Source organism: Clarias gariepinus, chromosome 14, assembly GCF_024256425.1.
Source record: "Clarias gariepinus isolate MV-2021 ecotype Netherlands chromosome 14, CGAR_prim_01v2, whole genome shotgun sequence".
In the NCBI taxonomy this organism is placed as follows: Eukaryota; Metazoa; Chordata; class Actinopteri; order Siluriformes; family Clariidae; genus Clarias; species Clarias gariepinus.
Genome location: NC_071113.1, coordinates 20,401,334 through 20,423,134, shown reverse-complemented (window position 1 = coordinate 20,423,134; position 21,801 = coordinate 20,401,334). Strand labels below are relative to the sequence as shown.

Here is a 21,801-nt window from a genome sequence, read left to right as displayed (position 1 = left end):
AAGCAGCATTATTCTCCATAGAACAACAGTACAATATTCCCCAAATCCCCAAAAGTGGGTCATACAATGATTAGTCATCGAAAATGAATAATGCTTTCCTCCCACTGGTTAGTACAAGTAATATATAAGCTGCAAGTATCTCTCTCCCTATAGCAAAAACAGATTAAGTTATCTAGCATTTATTTTCAACCCCCATTAACTTAAATTATATATATATATATTTATTTAGACCGGTAGATTTTGTAGTAGAGCACAATGGAAAATTTTGCACGACACCACGTTGACTATAAGCAATACAGTCTATGATTTTCTCTCCTACCTTTAAATTTCTCAAACTCTAATTTTACTTTTTATAGTCAGTCGTGGGCAAATAACCCTCTTATACTAATGGCCATCATCTGAGCCATCATTTGAGCTCCCCCCATGCCACAGCCACTGTGAGACATTTTATTCCTCCATTAAAAAATGTCATTAATTTCCTGTTTGAACTGTAAATCTCTAGGGAGCAAGTTAACTGCTAGCAGCCCTCCTGGTCTTGATGAGTTATATCCCTTAGTGCATAGCAGATGACTAAACGACATCACAATGGGTATAGGCACACCAAGAAATAGTTGTGACCACTTGGAACATAATTTAAATGCTTTATATTTGTGTATAATGCTGCTTTACAGAATTATTTCAAGTGTGAACAATGCCACCTCCTGTATTTACCAGCAGTAAGACCTTTTCATAATTAACGCTAAAACTTCAGCTTCAGATCCTGCTTATATTTAAAGCAACAAATTCAAAAAGCTTAAGCAAACAGCAAACAAAAGGAGGTAAGAGATTTATGCTAAAAAAACATGAGCACAAAGGAAGCAGACTAATATTTATGCAAAACAATGAGAGAAAGTGTGAGATTGCGCTCTGATATTTTACTTTGAATATCTTAAAAGAACAGCAGGGGGTGTAGGTGCAAAATGGATTATGAGGCCATGGATTCTGAAAGAAGATATTTTAAGTCTCAAAGTGATAAAACCTTGAACAATGAAAGTAAGCGCCTGTACATGTTTTGGCACATTGGCAGTGTAGGTCGCTAAATCACTATTTAACACATTTTTTGAAGAAAAAAAACAAACAAACAATTATTACAAGTATTTAGTATGCCTGTTGCTATAATAAGGTAGCATAATAAAAAAAACAACACCATAATTTCATCCCATATGAAAGTCAATCTATCATATGGCCTGCTTTAGTGCAAAAGTGAGACCTAATTGTTATCCATTATGTTTCCTTTTATCCTTTTGTTTATTAAGTTTTTTTAACGTGTTAACAAGTTCTATTGTGATAAAGTGGCATTCAACCTTAAAGTTGTCAGAAAAATAAAAACAAACAAACAAACAAACAAACAAAATACTAAGCAAAAATTAACACAGATGTTTTGGAGCCCATTACAAATGTTACAATAAACCCATGTTTAATGTTTTTAGTTTTTATAAGAGTGACATTATCATTTATTATGACATACTATTAAATTTAAACAAACAACACTTCTGTAGCCCAATAGCAAAAACAAAAAGAAGCAGAATGAAATTCACAGTTCCCTATCCCAACAACAAAAAGCATGAGCTTGAGCTCTATCAATTATTTCAGGTGTTTGAGGTAGCAGACACGAGCATATGCTACCCACACAAAATACTGCAACAAAGATGCCAGTGATGCCCTAGAGACAGTCATAGGAAGCTGTGTGTGCTTCCACTTACTGCATCCTTGTGCTTGTTTTTAATCCATTTGTTCATCCACTCAAGAGAGTAAGTAGAAGAAAAAAAGCAAAGGGAAGAAAGAGAAAGATTGAAATGCATTTGAGCTATTGTAATAGTGCACTCAACACAACACAAATATCCAGGCCGTATTAAAAATGAAGCAGCCTTTTTTGGGTTTCTAAAAGAGGACAACAACAGGGAGAAGCAGATGAGTCTCCATGGTGCGATCAGTTTTGTAAAGAAAACTGCCAAATGACATGAGAACTACACCAGAGGAAAAGACTTATAAACAAAATGAAGTTTTCACTTACAGTAACCCTACTTATTATGATTTAATAATAATACATGCAGTCATGAAAGATGCATTATTTCAAAAAGTGCTTTATCTATCTATCTATCTATCTATCTATCTATCTATCTATACTCAGCAAAAAAAAAAACATCCTCTGACTTTCAACTTTTTTTTTACTTTCAGTAAACTTAATGTGTAAATATTTGTATGAACACCAAAAGAGTCAACACCATAAGACATAAACTAAAAATGTTTCGCAATGTGTCCCTGAATGAAGGGAGGCTCAAAATCAAAAGTACCAGTCAGTATCTGGTGTGGCCATCAGCTGCTTGAAGTACTGCAGTGCATCTCCTCCTCATGGACTGCCTATTGCGGACAGTCTGAGCACTGATGGAGGGATTGTGTGTTCCTGGTGTGACTCGGGCAGTTGTTGTGGCCATCCTGTACCTGTCACGCAGGTGTGATATTCGGATGTATCGAGCACTAGCCACATCAGCAGTCCTTATACCTCCCTACAGCATGCCTAATGCATGTTTACGCAGATGAGCAGGGACCCTGGGCATTTTTCTTTGGGTGTTTTTTACAGTCGGTAGACAAGTCTCTTTAGTGTCCTGCGTTTTTAGAACTGTGACCCTAAATGCCTACTTTCTGTAAGCTGTTAAGGTCTTAACGACCATTCCACAGGTGCATGTTAATTAATTGATTATGGTTAGTTGAACATGCATCAAATACATTGTTTAAACCCTTTACAATGAAGATCTGTAAGATTATTTGGATTTTTACAACATATTGTTGAAATACACAGTCCTGAAAAAGAGTCGTTTCTTTTTTTGCTGAGTATAATCTATCTATCTATCTATCTATCTATATATATATATATATATATATATATATATATATATATATATATATATACACACACACATTCTCAAAACCTGGGATAGTGGTAACTTTGTGGAAGAAATGTGGTTGAAGAAAAAAAACATCACTTAAACACTTTACATGGTAAAATCAACTGTTAAAAAATTTGGATATGTTTAATATGGAAAGTAAGAGCATTTTATATGCACACAATATGAACTCACACGATTGAGACTAAACTAATGGGAGGCCATAAGACAACCACATGTTAGTGAGACTCATGAGGCACTTGAATTTGCTAGGAAGTATAAAGATTGGACTTTGGAGCAATGGAATAAGGTTGTGTGAGCTGATGAGTCTGGAGTTGGTCAGGTCTAGGCTCAGAAATGTTATTTGGCAATAAAATGAAGTCAGCTAATGACCTGAATTTAGTGACTGACCAGGGTAGCACATCAATGAAGTTTTTTTTCCCTGATGGCACAGGAACAGTAGGAACAGTCAGTTTATAAAACAGCTCCAGACCCTCAGGGCTACATGACCTCCAAGGGTGTTCCATAAAGCAAATATATTAAGCCAGACCTTACCAATTTAAGCAACCCCAGATCATAACACTGCTTTCAGATGCTCGTACAATAACTACCATGCATGATGGGAACATCACTTATTGTGCTTTTCTTTTTACCTTGATGTGCAAATTACTTTGGAAAAACTGTAAATCTGAAATCATTAGACCACCTGACCTTTTTCTCTTCCAAAATCTAATTTTAATCTCCTCACAAATTTTAAGTATTTTTTTTCTGATTGGTTTCACTACCAGGTGGTTTTATTATGGCCACATTATAATATTAATTTCATAATATTAAACTGAAATTAATATAGTTTAGTGGTTTAGTTCCAGTTCTGAATAATCTTGTCACATTGTGTGTATGTATAGAAATACTTTTATATTATCTAATTTGGATGTTATCATGCAATTTCACGTGATCTCCGGGCAAAATTTTTCGGTTATGAAATTTCAACCATATTTATTGTTAAAATCACTGTTAAGTAGTACTGTTAAAATGGCACAGTTATAAAAGCTCTTCTCTATATATAATACATATTAAGTATAACAAATTGTCATAATATTATTGTTAACACCTATTGAGCCATGACATTCAATAAACACCAACATGCAGTGCAATAGGGAATACCAGTGCACAAAGTCTAAAATAGTATGACATGCATGCAGACCAAATCAATGTTAGATTGTGAGTACAATTATTATTATTTTTTAAACGGTCTGTCTGTGGCAGATCTGTTTGGTTATTAAACTGAAATTAAGTTGTTTTACTGTATTGTTAATCATAAAATGTATTATTATCTCATGTTTGTGGCAGGTGGCAGGAACAAAAAATATTTAGCAATAAAGACTGATGTAACTATGCAAAGATGATTCTTTGATTTAGGCCTTGCATACACAATTATTCAATTTCCACAGCTAATGTTGGTGGGATGGATCAAGAGCTGGTGGATTTATTTTCTGGCTTCTAAACCGGGTGCAAAGAGAGATCACATTATCATATCAAAGACATTTAAAGTGTGAAGTCCTGAATCCAAAGTGTCTCACTTTGGTTAAGTTTGAGCAGTCTCTCTCACTCACATTCTCTCTCATGCTCTCTGCCTTTTTTTTTATACATAAACAATAAAAGAGCTATTATGAGTCAATTATTCACAATGTGTTGGGTTTATCTGTTAAATTATACTGTATGTATATTGCTCTCTATCCGCATATCTATGCATTTAGATATCAAAATTATTAACTGGGGTTATTGCTGTAATATGTGCAGCAGAACATGATAAAAGGGCAATGATGCACTTGACAGTGCTTGATACTTGATAGATTCTTGTGACATGTAATCAGCTTCACATTCACTGCTGAAGAGTGGACATTAGCAAACTGGAGAATCTTTCTCTTTTAATTCCCACCACTATTGCCACAGCAAACTCTAAATTTTAATAAAAAAGGCACACACACACACACACACACACACACACACACACACACACACACACACACACACACACACACACACACAGCTGCTTTAGGTAAAAGTCTGAGCAAGTTTTTATATCATCACAAAATCTTTTACATGTGGCTGATCCATATGAGTTAAATTTATTCCTTTTTTGTTTATACCCCAATTCGACCCCCATTCTAATCTACAGATTTTAAATCTAACCTAAATTTGTAAGTCTGATGCACGATGGAAATGGTTTCACCTAAAATGTCTGTGGTTTGATAATTTTTGTTATTTAAAAAAAAATTCTAATAACAAATTTACCATATAATTTTTATTTCTTAAATATACACTATGTTGCCAGAAATATTCACTCACCCATCTAAATAATTTAATTTAGGTGTTTCAATCACTTCCATGCTTACAGGTGTATAAAATTGAGTACCTAGGCATGCAGACCGCTTCTACAAAAATTTAATAAAGAATGGGTCGGTCTCAGGAGCTCAATAAATTCCAGTTCAGTACCATGATAGGATGCCCCCTGTGCAATAAGTCCAGTCGTGAAATTTCCTTGCTACTAAATATTCCACAATTAACTGTTAGTGGTATAATAAAAAAGTGGAAGTGATTGGAAATAACAGAAAGTCATGTAAAATCACAGAGCGGGGCCAGCGGATGCTGAAGCGCATAAAGCATGGAGGTTGCAAACTTTCTGCAAAATCAATATTTACTGACCTTCAAACTTCATGTGGCCTTCAGATTAGCTTAAGAACAGTGTGTAGAGAGCTTCATGGAATGGATTTCTATGGCCAAACAGCTGCATCCAAGCCTTACATTACTAAGTGCAATGCAAAGCATTAGATGCAGTGGTGTAAAGCATGCCGAAACTGAACTTGAGAGCAGTGGAAACGTGTTCTCTGAAGTGACAAATCATGCTTCTGACGAACGAGTCTGGGTTTGGCGGTTGCCAGGTGAACAGTAATTTCTCTAACTGCATTGTACTAAGATTGGTGGATGGGGATTATGATGTGGTAATGTTTTTCAAGAGTTGGGCTTAGCCCCTTATATCCAGTGAAAGAACCAAGACATTTTGGACAATTTCATTTCACTGTAAAATTCTATTTACTGCTCCTAACTTTGTGGGAACAGTTTGGGGATGGCTGTTCCAACATGACTGCACACCAGTGGCCAAAGCAAGGTCCACAAAGAATCCTGACCTCAACCTTTGGGATGAACAAGCGGAGACCTTCTAGTTTAACATCAGTGTCTGACCTCAAAAATGTGCTTCTGAAAGAATGGTCAAAAGTACCATAAACACACTCCTATCTTATCTATAATCTTAATATAATTATAATTATAATCTCTATATTTATAATCTTGTGGGAAGCCTTTCCGGAAAAGTTAAAGCTGTTATAGCTGCAAAGGGTGGGCCAACATCATATTAAACCCTATGGATTAAGAATCGGATGTAAGTTCATATGCATGTAAACGAAAATACTTTTGGTGAATACTTTAGTGTATAGTGTATGTGGTTTGTCATTTTATTGAATTCAAAACTTGTACAAAGAGTAAAATTTATTAAATAAATTTTAATATCATTATAATATTTATACATCAAGTTTCATGAAATTCTATTTGCAATAAAAACATTGTAAAAGTTTCATCAAACTTTTATTTATATTTACAATAAGAAGCACATTGTTAATCACAAAAATACAGTCACCAACAAGGATGACATATCAATAAATATAAATTCTTTAGGACTAGGTATAACATTGTTAAATTCTTTAGCAACTTATCATTAAAACATTCATCATGTTGCCTACATGTGTCTATATGTGCTGTAGAGTCATTTTCACATCCTTACAAATTCGTTTTACTCATTATCTCGATGTACAGGCGCTACACATAAAAAATTTAAAGAATTGACCGCATTAGCATCGGGAGAGGTCGGTAACAAATTATTTGGCATGGAGTGGTAAAGTTATGGTTCGAGTTATTATTAATATAATATAATAAATAAGATTTTAGTTTATCATTATTAATTAATACTTTTGACACACACAAACACACACACACAAATCCAGTATATGTACAATTTGTTTATTTTATCTGGAGCACCCCTGGGGTCATATTTGACCCAGACATTTACTTTACCGTTATATTCAACCCACTCACCAAAGTAACGATTTCTTTTTGCATTACAACCCAGTGTGCCCTATGTGAACCCATAACACTGACATTTAGTGGTAACTGACTGAACTAACCTGATTTTTTTTTTCACATCAATCATGGCTGCTACTGTGGTAAACCTTTTTGCAGGTCTGTTCATTTTACATGTTTTTTGATAGGTTGGCATGTTTGATGCCAGTGTTTTTAGTTCCTGCCCTAAAGCAAAATTTGATGTGCATAGTGATTGATGAAAAGTTAAAATCAATAAATATATTTTGAAATGAGAAAATTTATGTCATGAGTGAACGTAACCAGTTGGTAAAACATACTGGACATCCCAAGGGGTCATATATGGACCATGTCATTACATGTAGTAGGAAAGGGTTAATTTAAAAAAAAACACCTGTTTTAGGATTCACTGGGTCTGTATAATCATTTCAGCCAAAGGAGATAGATTTCCTATTAGGATAAGGTGGTCTGGGTTTTCCAGGGTTAAGGAGGATCATCATAGGACCACCACATTGTCATGCACACTCGGAACGCGACCGGCACTAGGACCCGGAGGTTAAGCGGTCGCAAACCAGGAAGTATAAAAGAGGTAAACAAACCATAGCACCTCGCTCAGTCATTGAGTTTTGCCGATGCCACGTCGGATTCCTCCATCTAACTGTGAGTACTCACCCTTTTGGTTTCAATTCCTGATCGAGTGTGTATTTATAGGACGCGGGTTAGATTGTGTCTTTCCCTTGCTCCCCATTTGTGAGAGTCCTTAGATTAAAAGCGTGATTATCCTGCCTACTCGTGCTCTTCCGCGTTTGGGTTTACCATTCACGCTACAAAGGGCTAACCGCTAAAGCTACGTCTTCTGGTCATCTCAGGTTAGTTCATGACAGAATGACTGAGCCAACCGCGGTGAACCCAGCGGATTACGCGCACCTCTGCGATGTGGTTGATCAGCATGCCAAGCTTATCAACACGCTAACCGGGGAGATCGCTAATCTGCGCCGGGACCTCCAAGACGTTGCGGCCTTGCGCCGCGAGGTCGCGGAGCTCCGGCAGGAGAACGCGGATCTCCGGGCGGCTGTAGATAGCGCGGCTAGCCGGTCTCCCGTCGCGGCGGCCGCGGCGCCGCACCAACCCCCCCCCCCTCCTTCTGATGTATTCTTGGCACTCCCGGATAAATGGGACGGCACAGACGGGAAGTGTAATGTGTTTTTAACAGCGCTTGATCTGGTGTTTGAGTTTAATGCCACCAGGTACTCCACCGATCGGCTACGCGTCGCGCTTCTGGTCTCATTGCTATCCGGGCAGGCAGCTGAGTGGGCCACGGCAGTTCTCCGGGCGGATTCAGATACCGCGCACTCCTACAATGAGTTTACCCGCCAACTCAGACTCACGTTCGAACACCCAGCGGGCGAGGTGGAGACCGACACCAAACTCTATCATCTGCGGCAGGGAGGATTGTCCGTGAGCCGGTACGCTGCTGAGTTCCGGACCCTCGCTGTACAGACCGACTGGGGAGATGCCGCGCTCCGGACATCCTTCTACGAGGGACTGGCTCCACGCATCAAAGACGAGCTCGCCGGGCGAGAGCTTCCTGCTACCCTGGAGGGGTTGATCCAGCTCGCCCTCCGTATTGATCAACGCATCCTCTCTCGCCCGAAGCCAGCCCCTAGGACCCTGCCGCCTGCACCCACCTTCTCCTACACCTCACCACGACCACCTACTGCTTTCACCACCTCCACTACTGGACCGGTCGGATCTCCACCTCCTGCCGTGGTTGACACCGGAGCCGGGGAACCCATGCAATTAGGACGCGCCTCCCTGACCGTGGCGGAACGCGAACGACGGTATCGAGAGGGGCTGTGTGCCTACTGTGGGTCGGCGGCGCACCACCGAGCTATCTGTCCGATTCGCCCGGGAAACGCGCAGCCCCGGTGAGTGAAAGAGGAGACTCACCGGGCCCCCTCCACCTCTCCTCCACAATCGACGCCACCATCTCACGCTTCACGGTTCAGGTAAACCTCCAAATTGGCCACAAACGAGTTCGAAGCACCGCGTTCATCGACTCCGGTGCCGCGGGTAACTTCATTGACTCTAATTATGCCAAAGATTTGGGGGTGAGGACTGAGGCGTTATCCCAGCCGGTAAAAATCACTTCGGTCGACGGTCGGCCCTTATCCTCCAGCCCTATCACCCATCAGACCCAACCCATCACGCTCGCCATAGACCAGCACCAGGAGCAGATCCAATTTCACCTTACACCCATCTCATCACCACCCATCATCCTCGGCTATCCCTGGCTGCTACAACACGACCCAATCATCTCATGGACCCAGAACCGGATTCTCCAGTGGGGGCCGACCTGCGCCGAACTCTGCCTACAGGCACGGACTGGGACGTGTTCCAGGGAGTCCGAGGCCCCCGACGTCGACACCAACGCCATTCCAGTCGCCTATCGGGACTTGGCTGAAGTTTTCTGCAAGAGACGAGCTACCCACCTCCCACCTCATCGCCCTTACGACCTGGCGATAGAACTTCAGCCGGGTTCCGTCCCTCCCCGCGGCCATCTCTACTCCTTATCCACCTCGGAGACGCAGGCGATGGAGGAATACGTCACCAACGCCCTCCGTCAGGGAACCATCCGGCCCTCCACCTCGCCTGCCGCCGCGGGGTTCTTCTTCGTCAAGAAAAAAGGGGGCGAACTTCGCCCATGTGTCGACTATCGGGGGCTAAACAACATCACCATCAAGAACAGACATCCACTGCCACTGACCAACTCCGCCCTGGACGCCCTCTCTGGTGCCACCGTGTTCTCCAAGTTGGACCTCCGGAGCGCCTACAACTTGGTGCGCATCAGAGAGGGTGATGAGTGGAAGACTGCATTCATCACACCCACCGGACATTATGAGAGCCTGGTCATACCATTTGGACTCTGCAACGCACCCTCGGCCTTCCAACAATTCATAAATGACGTCCTCCGAGACATGCTGGGCCGATGGGTGTTCGTCTACCTGGACGACATTCTCATTTACTCCCGCCACCTGGAAGAACACATCCAACACGTACGTGCTGTTTTAAAGAGATTGCTCGCTCACCAACTGTACTGCAAGCTGGAAAAATGTGCTTTTCACCAGCACTCCACCACGTTCCTGGGTTTTGTCATCTCGCCCCAGGGTGTGGCCATGGACCCGCAGAAGCTAGAAGCTGTACGTCACTGGCCCCTACCCAGGACACTCAAACAGCTTCAGCGGTTTCTCGGGTTTGCGAATTTCTATCGTCGCTTTATCCGGGGCTACAGTACAGTTGCAGCACCATTAACCACCTTGACCAGGCCCTCATCTCACCCATTTCAGCTCAATCCAACTGCCATCTCAGCCTTTAAAGAACTCTGCCATCGCTTCACCACCGCACCGATTCTTCTTCATCCCGATGCCAACAAACCCTTCGTTGTGGAGGTGGACGCGTCGGATGTGGGCGCCGGCGCAGTTCTCTCCCAGCGAGGTCCAGACCAGAAACTGCACCCCTGCAGTTTCTTCTCCAAAAAATTTGACCCCACTCAGCAGCGATACGGGGTAGGGGACCGCGAGCTGTTGGGCATAAAGTGGGCTTTGGAGGAGTGGCGTCACTGGCTCCAGGGCGCCAGTGAGCCATTCATCGTCTGGACCGATCACCAAAACCTGATCACCATCAAGAACCTCAAACAGCTCAATCCACGGCAGGCACGGTGGGCACTATTTTTTGAACAATATAATTTTCATCTTTCTTACCGCCCGGGGTCGAAGAACACCAAAGCCGACGCCCTATCACGCCAGCATGAGGACGATCTCCCCCGGGCGGAACCCGTGCCTGTCATCCATCCATCTCGAATCCTCGCACCCCTCCACTGGGATTTGGAGACCAGGGTCCGCCAGGCACAGGCGGCGGAGACCGAACCGGCAGGTGTGCCGCCTGGACGACTCCACGTGCCCCAACATCTACGAGCGGAGGTTCTTCAATGGGGACATTCGTCCATCATCGCCGGACATTCTGGGGCCCGACGAACCCTATCGTTTATTCAACGGGCATTCTGGTGGCCCTCCTTGAGGAGAGACGTCCGCGAGTTCGTTCAGGCGTGCCCGGTGTGCGCCAGGGCAAAGGACACAAATCAACCAGCTCCAGGAGAACTTCAACCACTCCCTGTTCCTCGACGGCCCTGGACGCACATCGCCCTGGATTTCATCACGGGCCTGCCGGTTTCTGAGGGTAAGGACACCATATTAACCATCGTTGATCGGTTCTCCAAGGCCGTGCACCTGGTGGCCCTAGCCGGACTCCCCTCAGCAAAGGACACAGCAGAATTGATTTTGGAACACGTAGTCCGACTGCATGGGTTCCCAAAGGACATCGTCTCGGACAGAGGGCCCCAGTTCACAGCCCGGTTCTGGAAGGCCTTCTGCCGTCTGATCAATTCCACCTGTAGTCTGTCATCCGGCTACCACCCCCAGACCAATGGTCAGACGGAACGGACCAACCAACAACTGGAGCGCTACCTAAGATGTTTCGTTTCCGATCGCCAGCGCTCCTGGGCCCGCTACCTCAAATGGGCCGAACTGTCCCACAACCTCCACGTCTCCTCAGCCACCAACCTAAGCCCATTTGAGGTGTGCCATGGTTTCCATCCTCCCATGTTCAACCATCAAGAACCGGAGGTTGATGTACCATCGGCCCAACAGTTGGTCCGTAGGTGTCGGCGGATATGGAACCAAGCTAATCACGCCATCCAGCGAGCCAACACCAGCTACGTCGCTCAGCATCGCCGCCGACACCCGCCGGGACGTTTGTACCACGTAGGTGACAAGGTATGGTTATCAACTAAAAACCTCCATCTGCACACTGAGTCAAGAAAATTATCACCAAGGTTCATCGGACCATACCGCATCACTTTACGGATTAACCCTGTCACCTACCGGCTCCAGCTGCCTGCGGCGCTCCGGATACATCCAGTCTTCCATACTTCACAACTAAAACCCTTCATCACGTCACCTCTGGTTCCACCCACCCCCCCTGCTCCTCCTCCCCGAATCATTGACGGCGGTCCCGCCTACACCGTGCGACGAATCCTTGATTCGCGCCCTCGGGGCAGGGGCACCCAGTACCTGGTCGATTGGGAAGGCTACGGCCCCGAGGAGCGATCTTGGGTTCCAGCACGGTTCATCCTCGACCCTGAGCTCATCCGGGACTACCGTCACAGGGTATCCTCCACCTCAGGACCGTCTGGAGCCGGTCCTGGACAGGGGGGTACTGTCATGCACACTCGGAACGCGACCGGCACTAGGACCCGGAGGTTAAGCGGTCGCAAACCAGGAAGTATAAAAGAGGTAAACAAACCATAGCACCTCGCTCAGTCATTGAGTTTTGCCGATGCCACGTCGGATTCCTCCATCTAACTGTGAGTACTCACCCTTTTGGTTTCAATTCCTGATCGAGTGTGTATTTATAGGACGCGGGTTAGATTGTGTCTTTCCCTTGCTCCCCATTTGTGAGAGTCCTTAGATTAAAAGCGTGATTATCCTGCCTACTCGTGCTCTTCCGCGTTTGGGTTTACCATTCACGCTACAAAGGGCTAACCGCTAAAGCTACGTCTTCTGGTCATCTCAGGTTAGTTCATGACACACATGTCTATTACAATACTAGACCGCACTGGAAATCTAGAAACAGAAGACTATTTTCATAAAATGGTTAGATTGTTTTTAAATGTATAAATATTATTTAATTATATGCAAAATAGAAGCATTTTCTCTGACCTTTATGTACATGTTTGGTTTAATTGTTTGAGAATGCCAATTAGTTATTCTGCATGTCTTTGGACTGTGGGAGGAAACCAGAGTACCTGGAGGAAACCTATTATGCACGGGGAAAACATGTGTACTCCATACACACAGAGACAGGAATTGAACCAGACCGGGAATTAAACCAGGACCCTGGAGGTGCAAGGCGACAATGCTAACCACTAAGCCACCATGCCGCCCCTGTACAAATTTTTGTTTCATTAAAATTTTGTAAATTTAGTTTAGGTCATGTATTTTTTACCTTAGGAAAATTATATCTGATTCACCATAGTTGTTACATTGCAGTATCCCAGATAGCTTTGTCTTGTTTTGCAGAATATACTGCACAAATTAAGCGACGCATACTTGTAATTTATTACTGCAAAAGTGACTGCAATGCCAGTAACATCCTTTTCTTGGATTTAACATTCTCTAAAACACTTTAAACACATTCAAACCACTCATGGCAGCACTGTATGTAACTTCACTTCACAGATCATGTGACAGAAAAAAAATTAACACAATTGCTTGTGCATTGTGATGTTAATTTTTTTGTGTGCACGTGTGTGTGTGTGTGTAGACCTCCTTAAATTTTAGTTTTTAACCAAAGAAGGTTAAAAGAAACAGAGAAATTTATATTAAGAATCTTTATATTTCACGGTATATAATAAAAATAATATTATCATTGTTGATGTTGTTGTTGTTGTTGTTGCAGTTTGCATCGTTGCAAATGCAATGCAAAATGCACTTACAGTACAGCTGAAATTAGCATTTTAATGGTATGTTTTCCATTAACTGCTGTAGCTTATAATGCAAACTAAAATCACTCCATGTGAAGTGAAGTGGAGCTGATTTCAAGTGGTGAAAATGCTTACTCATAAAGCATTCGAAAGGACAGCCACTAATATTGAAATGCATGTTCTTATTAAATAACAACTCTTATGGCAGGGTAAGAAAATGTGTGAAATGCATTTAAATGTCATTTATTTACCAAGTGGTCTTAAAAACTTGGTTTATTTAAACCGCATTTACTTTCCCAATTAACTACAGTTTTTATAACTGCTCCTGTTTAATCTGTTGGAATTCTTTGTTAGCTTTAAGGGAACTGATTATTGTGTTCTTGATATACAGTATGTCCTGTAATCAGGCTTGACAGACCTGATTGACTGCATGCACTGCAGGTGCTATTTGAGAGATTTTAATGTAACATTTGTTAAATGATAATGTTTGAGACATTTTAAAACTTCATAATCTGTTTTCTTTAAGCCGTTTATTATGCATTTCTTTATCCTAACATTGAACATTTATAATACAAGTAGACCTGAGTATTTACAGTAAAATTGTGATTAATCATAGACCATGATTGTGATTAAATAGAATTATATATATATATAAATTTATATATATATATATATATATATATATATATATATATATATAAATTTAAATTAAGATAAATAATAAACTAATAATAAAATAAATTAAAATTTGAATTTGAAATTATTGATTAATTTGCTTTCTTCTTTCCACAGCCTCTGGACTATGAGACAAAAAAGGCCTATACCTTTACAGTTGAAGCATCAAATCCACACTTAGACCCACGGTTTCACAATTTTGGTCCATTTAAGGACACTGCAACTGTCAAAATTAATGTTATGGATGTGGATGAGCCTCCTGTCTTCAGTAAACCATCCTACACAATGGATGTTTATGAGGATACACCAGCAGGCACCATTATTGGAGCTGTGACTGCTCAGGATTTGGATGCAGGAGGCAGTATGGTCAGGTATGTACTAACTTAAAACCAACATAAATAATAGTCATATTACTCAAAGCTGCCAGAACACCTTTAAGGTGTTTTTAAAGAGATTCTTTTAGCTGGTGGTATAATGTTAAACATGTTAATGCATAATTTCAGTTAAGATTTGGTGACTTGGCCATAGTATATTGTTTAAATTATTTGTAATCTATAAAATAATTTTGTGAGCCCTTGCATTCTGTAAATTGCTAAGCTGGAAAAGTCCACACCCATCTAAAAATAAATGGTTTATTATGAGATAAAGAAGATTTTTTTATTAATTTGTAGCGATTCTTTCCTCTAATAGCAGAAGTGAATACAGGTCATTCAAAGTAATTACTCCCATACGACAGCAGAGCCACCGTTTTTTATTTAATTTATTAACCATAACTGTATTTCTTGGTATGCCATTTATGTTCTGTCTGGCATCTCGTTCTTTTATTTCTGCACTTTAGGTTAATATATTTTCCTTCTTTTATTCGTGGCCAGAGTATTAGTGCTATGTGATGGCTCTAATGCTCTGATGGCCAAACAAATGTCCTTCACTGGGCATTGCATCAATATATACATTTACTTTTTTTTCCCTTGGTGAATTATTTATAAACTGTTAGCATTGTTCTCAGTTGCTGCACTTACACACCACTAGACAATGGCACTGAATGCACCCTTGTATAAGGAGCAGCTTTTAAGGTTATGCTTTAAAACGATACCATAAAAGAGGAAAATAGCAGAAGTATTCTTTGTTACCTTCACCTCTCTTCAACCCTGTACTATTTCACCTAGGAATTGTAAACAAGATTAAACAAATTCCTATGTAATATGTTTCTTCTTATTGGTAATTATGGTTTCCCTACAATTTTGTATTTCATGAGAACCAAGTACATCATACTGTAGGGCGATTTCGAATTTAGGTCCCCGTGGCCTGCATAAAATTATGATCTTTTAATTTGAGTATAAAGACTATACAGTCAGTCTTCTTGTTGTAGAAAAACCTCATAAACACTATGACTTACTGTTCTCCATTAATTGGACATATAAGCAATAGCATTACATTCTATTGCTAATATGTCAAATTAATGGAGAACAGTAAATCATACGTAGTGCATATGTAGCTCTGGGAACAAAAAAAGAGACCACTGCAATTTACTTTAGAAAACATCTGGAATTTTCAAGAGGAAGATGGATGGTCACAAATCATCAGGCAAAGCTAAGCGGTTAGCTTTTTTGCAAAAAGAGTAGTATGAAGTTACCCAACAGCAATGTAAAAAAACTGGTGGAGGATATGCCAAAACGCATTAAAGTTGTAACTGCAAATCTGGGTTATTCTACTTAATACTGCTTTCGTAATGTTATTTAGCCAAAGCATCAACACAGTTTGCAAGTTATTGGCATTTTTTTTTTCATTTGAGTTATTAAAGCTCTGCAAATACTGCATGATCTTGGGTTATTTTAATGTGTTGTGATGTCATTTTCTTTAAAATATAAATAACAATATTTATATTTTGAATTCCGGAAAAATATTGTCAGCAGTTCACAAAAAAATAAACAAAACACCCCACCAATACATGCATCTGTAAAAAAAAATTCTGTAAAAAACAGATTATTTTGCAGTGGTCTTTATATATATATTTTTTCCAAAGTTGTAATTATGCATGCCGGTTAGGACAGAATCAGCAAGCAATCTTTGCAACACAGACATCTATGTAAATTCACAAAAATTTAAAATATATAAACTTAAAATATATATACTGATCACATATGTACTAATTAACATATTAAGATTGCTAAATAAATCTTAGGGTAAAATAAAAGGTAAGAACATTATAAAGTCATTTGTTTATCATGAAGTTTATTTCAATTATTGAATCACTGTTACATACTATTATCACAATTTTGCGTTTTGCATGAGTTTGCAACGTGTCCTGATTGTACACCTTGTCAGATGATAATAGACAGTACTTATGACTATACCATAATTTATTAAGACTGATAATCATTGGGCGGTATTGTGTTCCATTTCCACCTCGGGTCTGTGTGCAAGGAGTTTGCATGTTCTCCCTATGCTTGGTGGGTTTCCTCTTGGTATTCCAGTTTCCTACCACTGTCCAAAGACATGCAGATTGGATTCATTGACATTTCATTATTGCTTGTAGTGTGTGAATGAGCATTTGAGTGTGTGTACAGTACAGTATGTGTGTGCCTTGCGATGGTCTGGCACCCCATCCAGGGTGTTCCCGGCTTTGTGTCCTAAGTCTCCTGGAATAGGCATCAGGCCCCCTCTGTGACCCTGTATACGTGATGAAGTATTACTGTATAGGTGATTAGTAACTGAGTTATAATTGTGTTAATAATGCTTCTTATTAAGGGTAATTATTTTATTCTCATCCATTTTTCTTTTTCATTATATAAATCTCTCAACAGTCTGATATTTCTCTCTACTGAGGGTGAGAATTTCAAAGGTATGTTATACTCCCCTGAACATATTAATAAGAAAAGATAATAATAGTGTATTATTTTTAGAGCAAAGATCACTTGAACTGAGTACAGTATTAAGCATATGGGTAATGATGAAAAATCATTAAAAAAAATGTATTTGTCAAATCGGGTGAAAAATAATTCTTCAAACTCCAAGTCATTGCATGGCTCACACAACAGAGAATTCTCTTATTATCATGGTGGAGTTAACCACCACTCATAATTATTTCCATTTAATGTAAGAATGAGCCTCTTGTTTTCCAATATGTTTTGCATCCACTATCTCTACCCAGTGATTTGTGCTTTCCAAATAGTGCTTACAACTCTTCAGTGACATAGTAACTAGCAGTCAAGTCCCTATAATTTATATTGAGACAAAGCCTGTCCTGAGCACATTGGTTTTGCACCATCAGTTCAAACATCATATCCCATCACTAAAATGTACATTAATCCTCAGCTGTAAAATTGAGATAAAAAATATATAAGTGCCTGCATTAAAGGTCACCTGCCAATTTGCAAATTGAAATATAAGTCTATATATCCACACGTTGGCTTTCAGTTAATTTTTGTTCATTGCTAAATGGTGTTAATGCTTACTGTCGAATTCGTCCCAAGCAGCCATATTTTGTACAAGTTTTAAAGCATGAATAAGTACTACAAAATTTGTACTATACAGTAAAATGTTGTGTATTTTGCTTTGTTGACTGTTTAAATGTCATGAAACCTGTAAAGTAATAATCTTTCTCCCAATTTTCAATATTCCATTTCACAATCCAATCCAGTGGGTGGCTTCCACTTTTTGAAAGACTGAAGCGTTTTTTTTTTTTTCTGCAAATGTTATGGTATATTTTTAAACAATTCATTAGATTTAGACCATTTAGGAGTTCAACAAGTACATAAGTAATTTAATACATACTAATCATATTTGATTAGAAAAAATGGCCAACAAAGCATTATTTAAATTATATTATTGATGTACTAGCCACAGAGTGACATTTTAACCAAGTTTGTGGTAAACAAACAATTTATATTAGTTTAAATTGCAAGCTGCCCAAACTACAAAGCTGTTCAAGTCAAACCAGGACTTTGGATTGTGTAGAATGAGAGAAGACAGTTATAAGAGTAAAATCAACTTTTATTTTGTTATTTAATCCCCTTCTACGCTAATGCATTATCCCAGCAGTTCACTAGTGCTTGGACACCATCAAGGTACAAAGTTTTCTCAGCACCTTTAGCCATGATTGAACTGCCTGAAATGCTCCCAGGAGCTCCTTTAAGCCTTGTTCACACGGGCGTTAAAATTGAGCATTTTTCTGGCGTTCGTAGCATTCGGTGAGTGCAGATTAAGCGCCAAGGGTGTTCTACACATAGGAGTCAATGAGAGTGTTCACACGGGCTTTGGTGATGAGCATTTGTCCAGGTACGCATTTATACGGCGTCAAAAAACAGTGCATGCAGCTTTTTCTTGCCGATCAAATCCCAACGAATGCTTCGGAGAACCGGATATATCCCATTATCCTACATGCTATACATAGAAAAATGCGGAAAAAAGGCAAAATATAATGCCAGAGCAATGTGGCATTGCACCAGCTGCAGCAGACAATCAAAAGTGGAAACTGACATCCAACAGTAATTAGAAAACTTGCGCATTCCTTACTAAACCACAAAAAACTTTCTTCAATCCAACGTTGTGCGGGGTGAACCCAGTAGCGGCGGCTATTTTTTCTCTCCCTACGTCGCTGTCTTACGAGAATTTTGAAAACAAGAAGATTAATGTCTAATATAGCAAAATGGTCCATATTAAAAGAAGGCACCTGAAATAAAACGACAAGGGCTTTCATATCCAGTTTTCGACACTGCCTCCACAGGTTTACACACAAACTACAATTTGGGCTGCAGGCTGGCGTTAGACAGAGCCAAACGAAGGCCAGTGTAGAAGTCAATCGAGCGCCACTACAAAACGCAACATAAATGTCTAGGATGTTCAAAGCGCATTTGTTTATCCAAAAATTTAACGCCGGTGTGAACAAGGCCTTAATCGCCTGGATGGGTGGCAATAGCTTTCACCTAAGCCCCTCTATTGTGCAAATGAGGTTCATGAACGATTGTGTGTACAGTCCCCTTAGACTTCTGCAATTTGGTGACAAATTCCAATGATTTTAGAGGATCAGTCATTCCACTCGCTGAATGATCACGGGAAAGTCTGCAGTGGGCTCCGAGCCACCTCAGCCAGGATTGTCATTCATGGATGTTTTGCATTCATTAAAACATTTTACATAATTTAAATGTTTTTTCTCTGACTAAGAGTCTACTTTACTGTCCTTAAAGACTTCTGTTAAAATATCTGTTGGTTGTATGCCTTCCTTTATAAGAATTTTCATTGCAAGAACTTGAGTTGATTTGAATGCCCCTCATACTATTCAATTCAATTCAATTCAATTTTATTTATATAGCGCTTTTAACAATGGTTATTGTCTCAAAGCAGCTTCACAAAAAAAAAAGAATATATATATATATATAATATATATATATATATATATATATATATATATATATATATAATATATATATATATATATATATATATATATATATATATATATAATATATATATATATATTATATATATATATATATATAATATATATATAATTGGGAATAAATATATATATATATATATTTTTTTTTTTTTTAGAAAAGAAAAGAAAATATTTGGAAGTGTGTATGTGTGAGAAAAATGTGTCTAGATAATAATTAGATGAATGAATGATGAATAAAATGTCTCTGATGAGCAAGCCAAGGGTGACGGCGACGGTGGCAAGGAAAAACTCCCTGAGATGGCAATAGGAAGAAACCTTGAGAGGAACCAGACTCAACAGGGAACCCATCCTCATCTGGGTGATACCAGATAGAAATAACATCATGTGTGTTGTGCAGGTGAAAGTTTAATATAACAGAAGTTGTGTAGATTAACATGAAGTCCAGTTCAGCACAGGGAGTCAGTAGGTGCAGAGGGCAGATGGGGTTTGGATCACTGGAAGCACAGGAGCAGGATGTGTAGCTTCAGCCATCATAAAGCAGAATCCAGCTGGAGCTGGTCCTTCTCTGGATGCCTTAGAAACCTCGCAGGGTTGGCCTTTGTCTACTAAAGCTGGCACAATCTCCAGATGCTTCGGGATGGGTAGAAAAATACAGAAAAGATGGAGAGAATTAGCGTAGTTGCCATTCAGGATAGGTGTACAGGAGTATGAGGTTATGGGATGAGTTATGCGTATGCCAGATTAAAGAGATGCGTCTTGAGTCTACTTTTGAATTGGGAAACCGTGTCTGCTCCCCGAACACTGTCTGGAAGGCTATTCCAAAGTTTTGGAGCCAAATATGAAAATGCCCTGCCCCCTTTTGTAGATTTTAAAATTCTGGGAATTACCAGAAGTCCGGAGTTTTGTGATCAGTCCGGAGTTTTGTGATCATTATACTATGCATGCACTTTGCAGTACATCCCACCGCAGGAACACTGTTTTACATTTACATTTACATTTAGGCATTTGGCATTTGGTTTTACAGGTGTAACCTGTCCTGTATCCTGTATGAACTCCCACATAGATTTCCTTTAATTTATACATTAATACTCCGATGTCAAGATTCATTTCCCACTTTCCATCTAGTTTTTTTTGCACCTTCCTTCAGCCTTCAGAAACTTTTATAATTCCCTTCATCACAGAAAAAATAAAGTGCCCTGGAACAATACCTTAGGGTGCTTGCCTGCAACTAGTGACACCTATCTTTGTAATAAAACTGACAAGTTTGAAGCATTCAGCTGACAGTGAAAACAGCACACAGTGCAATAAATTTAATTTCAGTAGTGTTGCAAATAACATTCTAGCCACTCAACACCCTCAATACTCATACCAAACTATGTACCTTATTCTTGACAAAAAAATTACTATAATTAGAACTACCATCACCTGAACCAACACATTCTATATTATCATGTATGTTACAAATAACAAAGGATAAAAGTGTAGATCTTAAAATCTTCAATAAATTAGAACAATACTGAGCATCTTGAATCCACATAATAAACAAAAATTGAAAGAGGACAAGCATCATGTAACATTTATTATTGTACAATAATACAAAAGCATGTATTGTACAAAAGCATTTAGCATTACAATTTCCTCTACAATCATTACCAAACTGCAGGATCTGGGACTTCGCTTTGTCATTGGGAAGTCTAATTTCTGGACTGACAGACCACAAACATTATGGGTGGTACATGTCTCAGAATCTCTCGCCTGCTGTACTGGAGCCACCGGGCCTGTGTCCCAAGTCCCTTGCTCTATTTACTGTAGTTACAAGTTTTTTGATGACACTGTTTGGTGACCCCCTCTGACAACAAGGCTTATTTGGAGGAGATTAAAAACCTGGAAGACTGACCAGAAGAACAACCTCCTCCCGAATGTCATTACGATAAATGAGTTGACAGTGGACTTTAGCATGTAGCAGAAGATAAGCTTATTATTGATAAAAGGACCCCAGTGAAGAGGGTGGACAGTTTACAAGGTCTTGTCACATCAACACCATGGTGGCCCAGCAGCACTTTACCACCCTAGATGCTTGAAGGACTTTAAATGTGCTAAGGAATCTTCAC

The 21,801-nt window shown here is 40.0% G+C and overlaps 1 protein-coding gene across 1 annotated transcript in view; it reads left to right on the top strand.

Annotated features, from left to right (window-relative positions):
• The window catches only part of LOC128541034 (cadherin-12), a 169,532-nt gene that overhangs the window by 83,433 nt on the left and 64,298 nt on the right, over positions 1–21,801 (top strand). Inside the window, exon 6 of the mRNA XM_053511116.1 lies at positions 14,410–14,663. Within this exon, the coding sequence (XP_053367091.1) occupies positions 14,410–14,663 (254 nt within the window). The remainder of the gene's footprint in view (positions 1–14,409; positions 14,664–21,801) is intronic.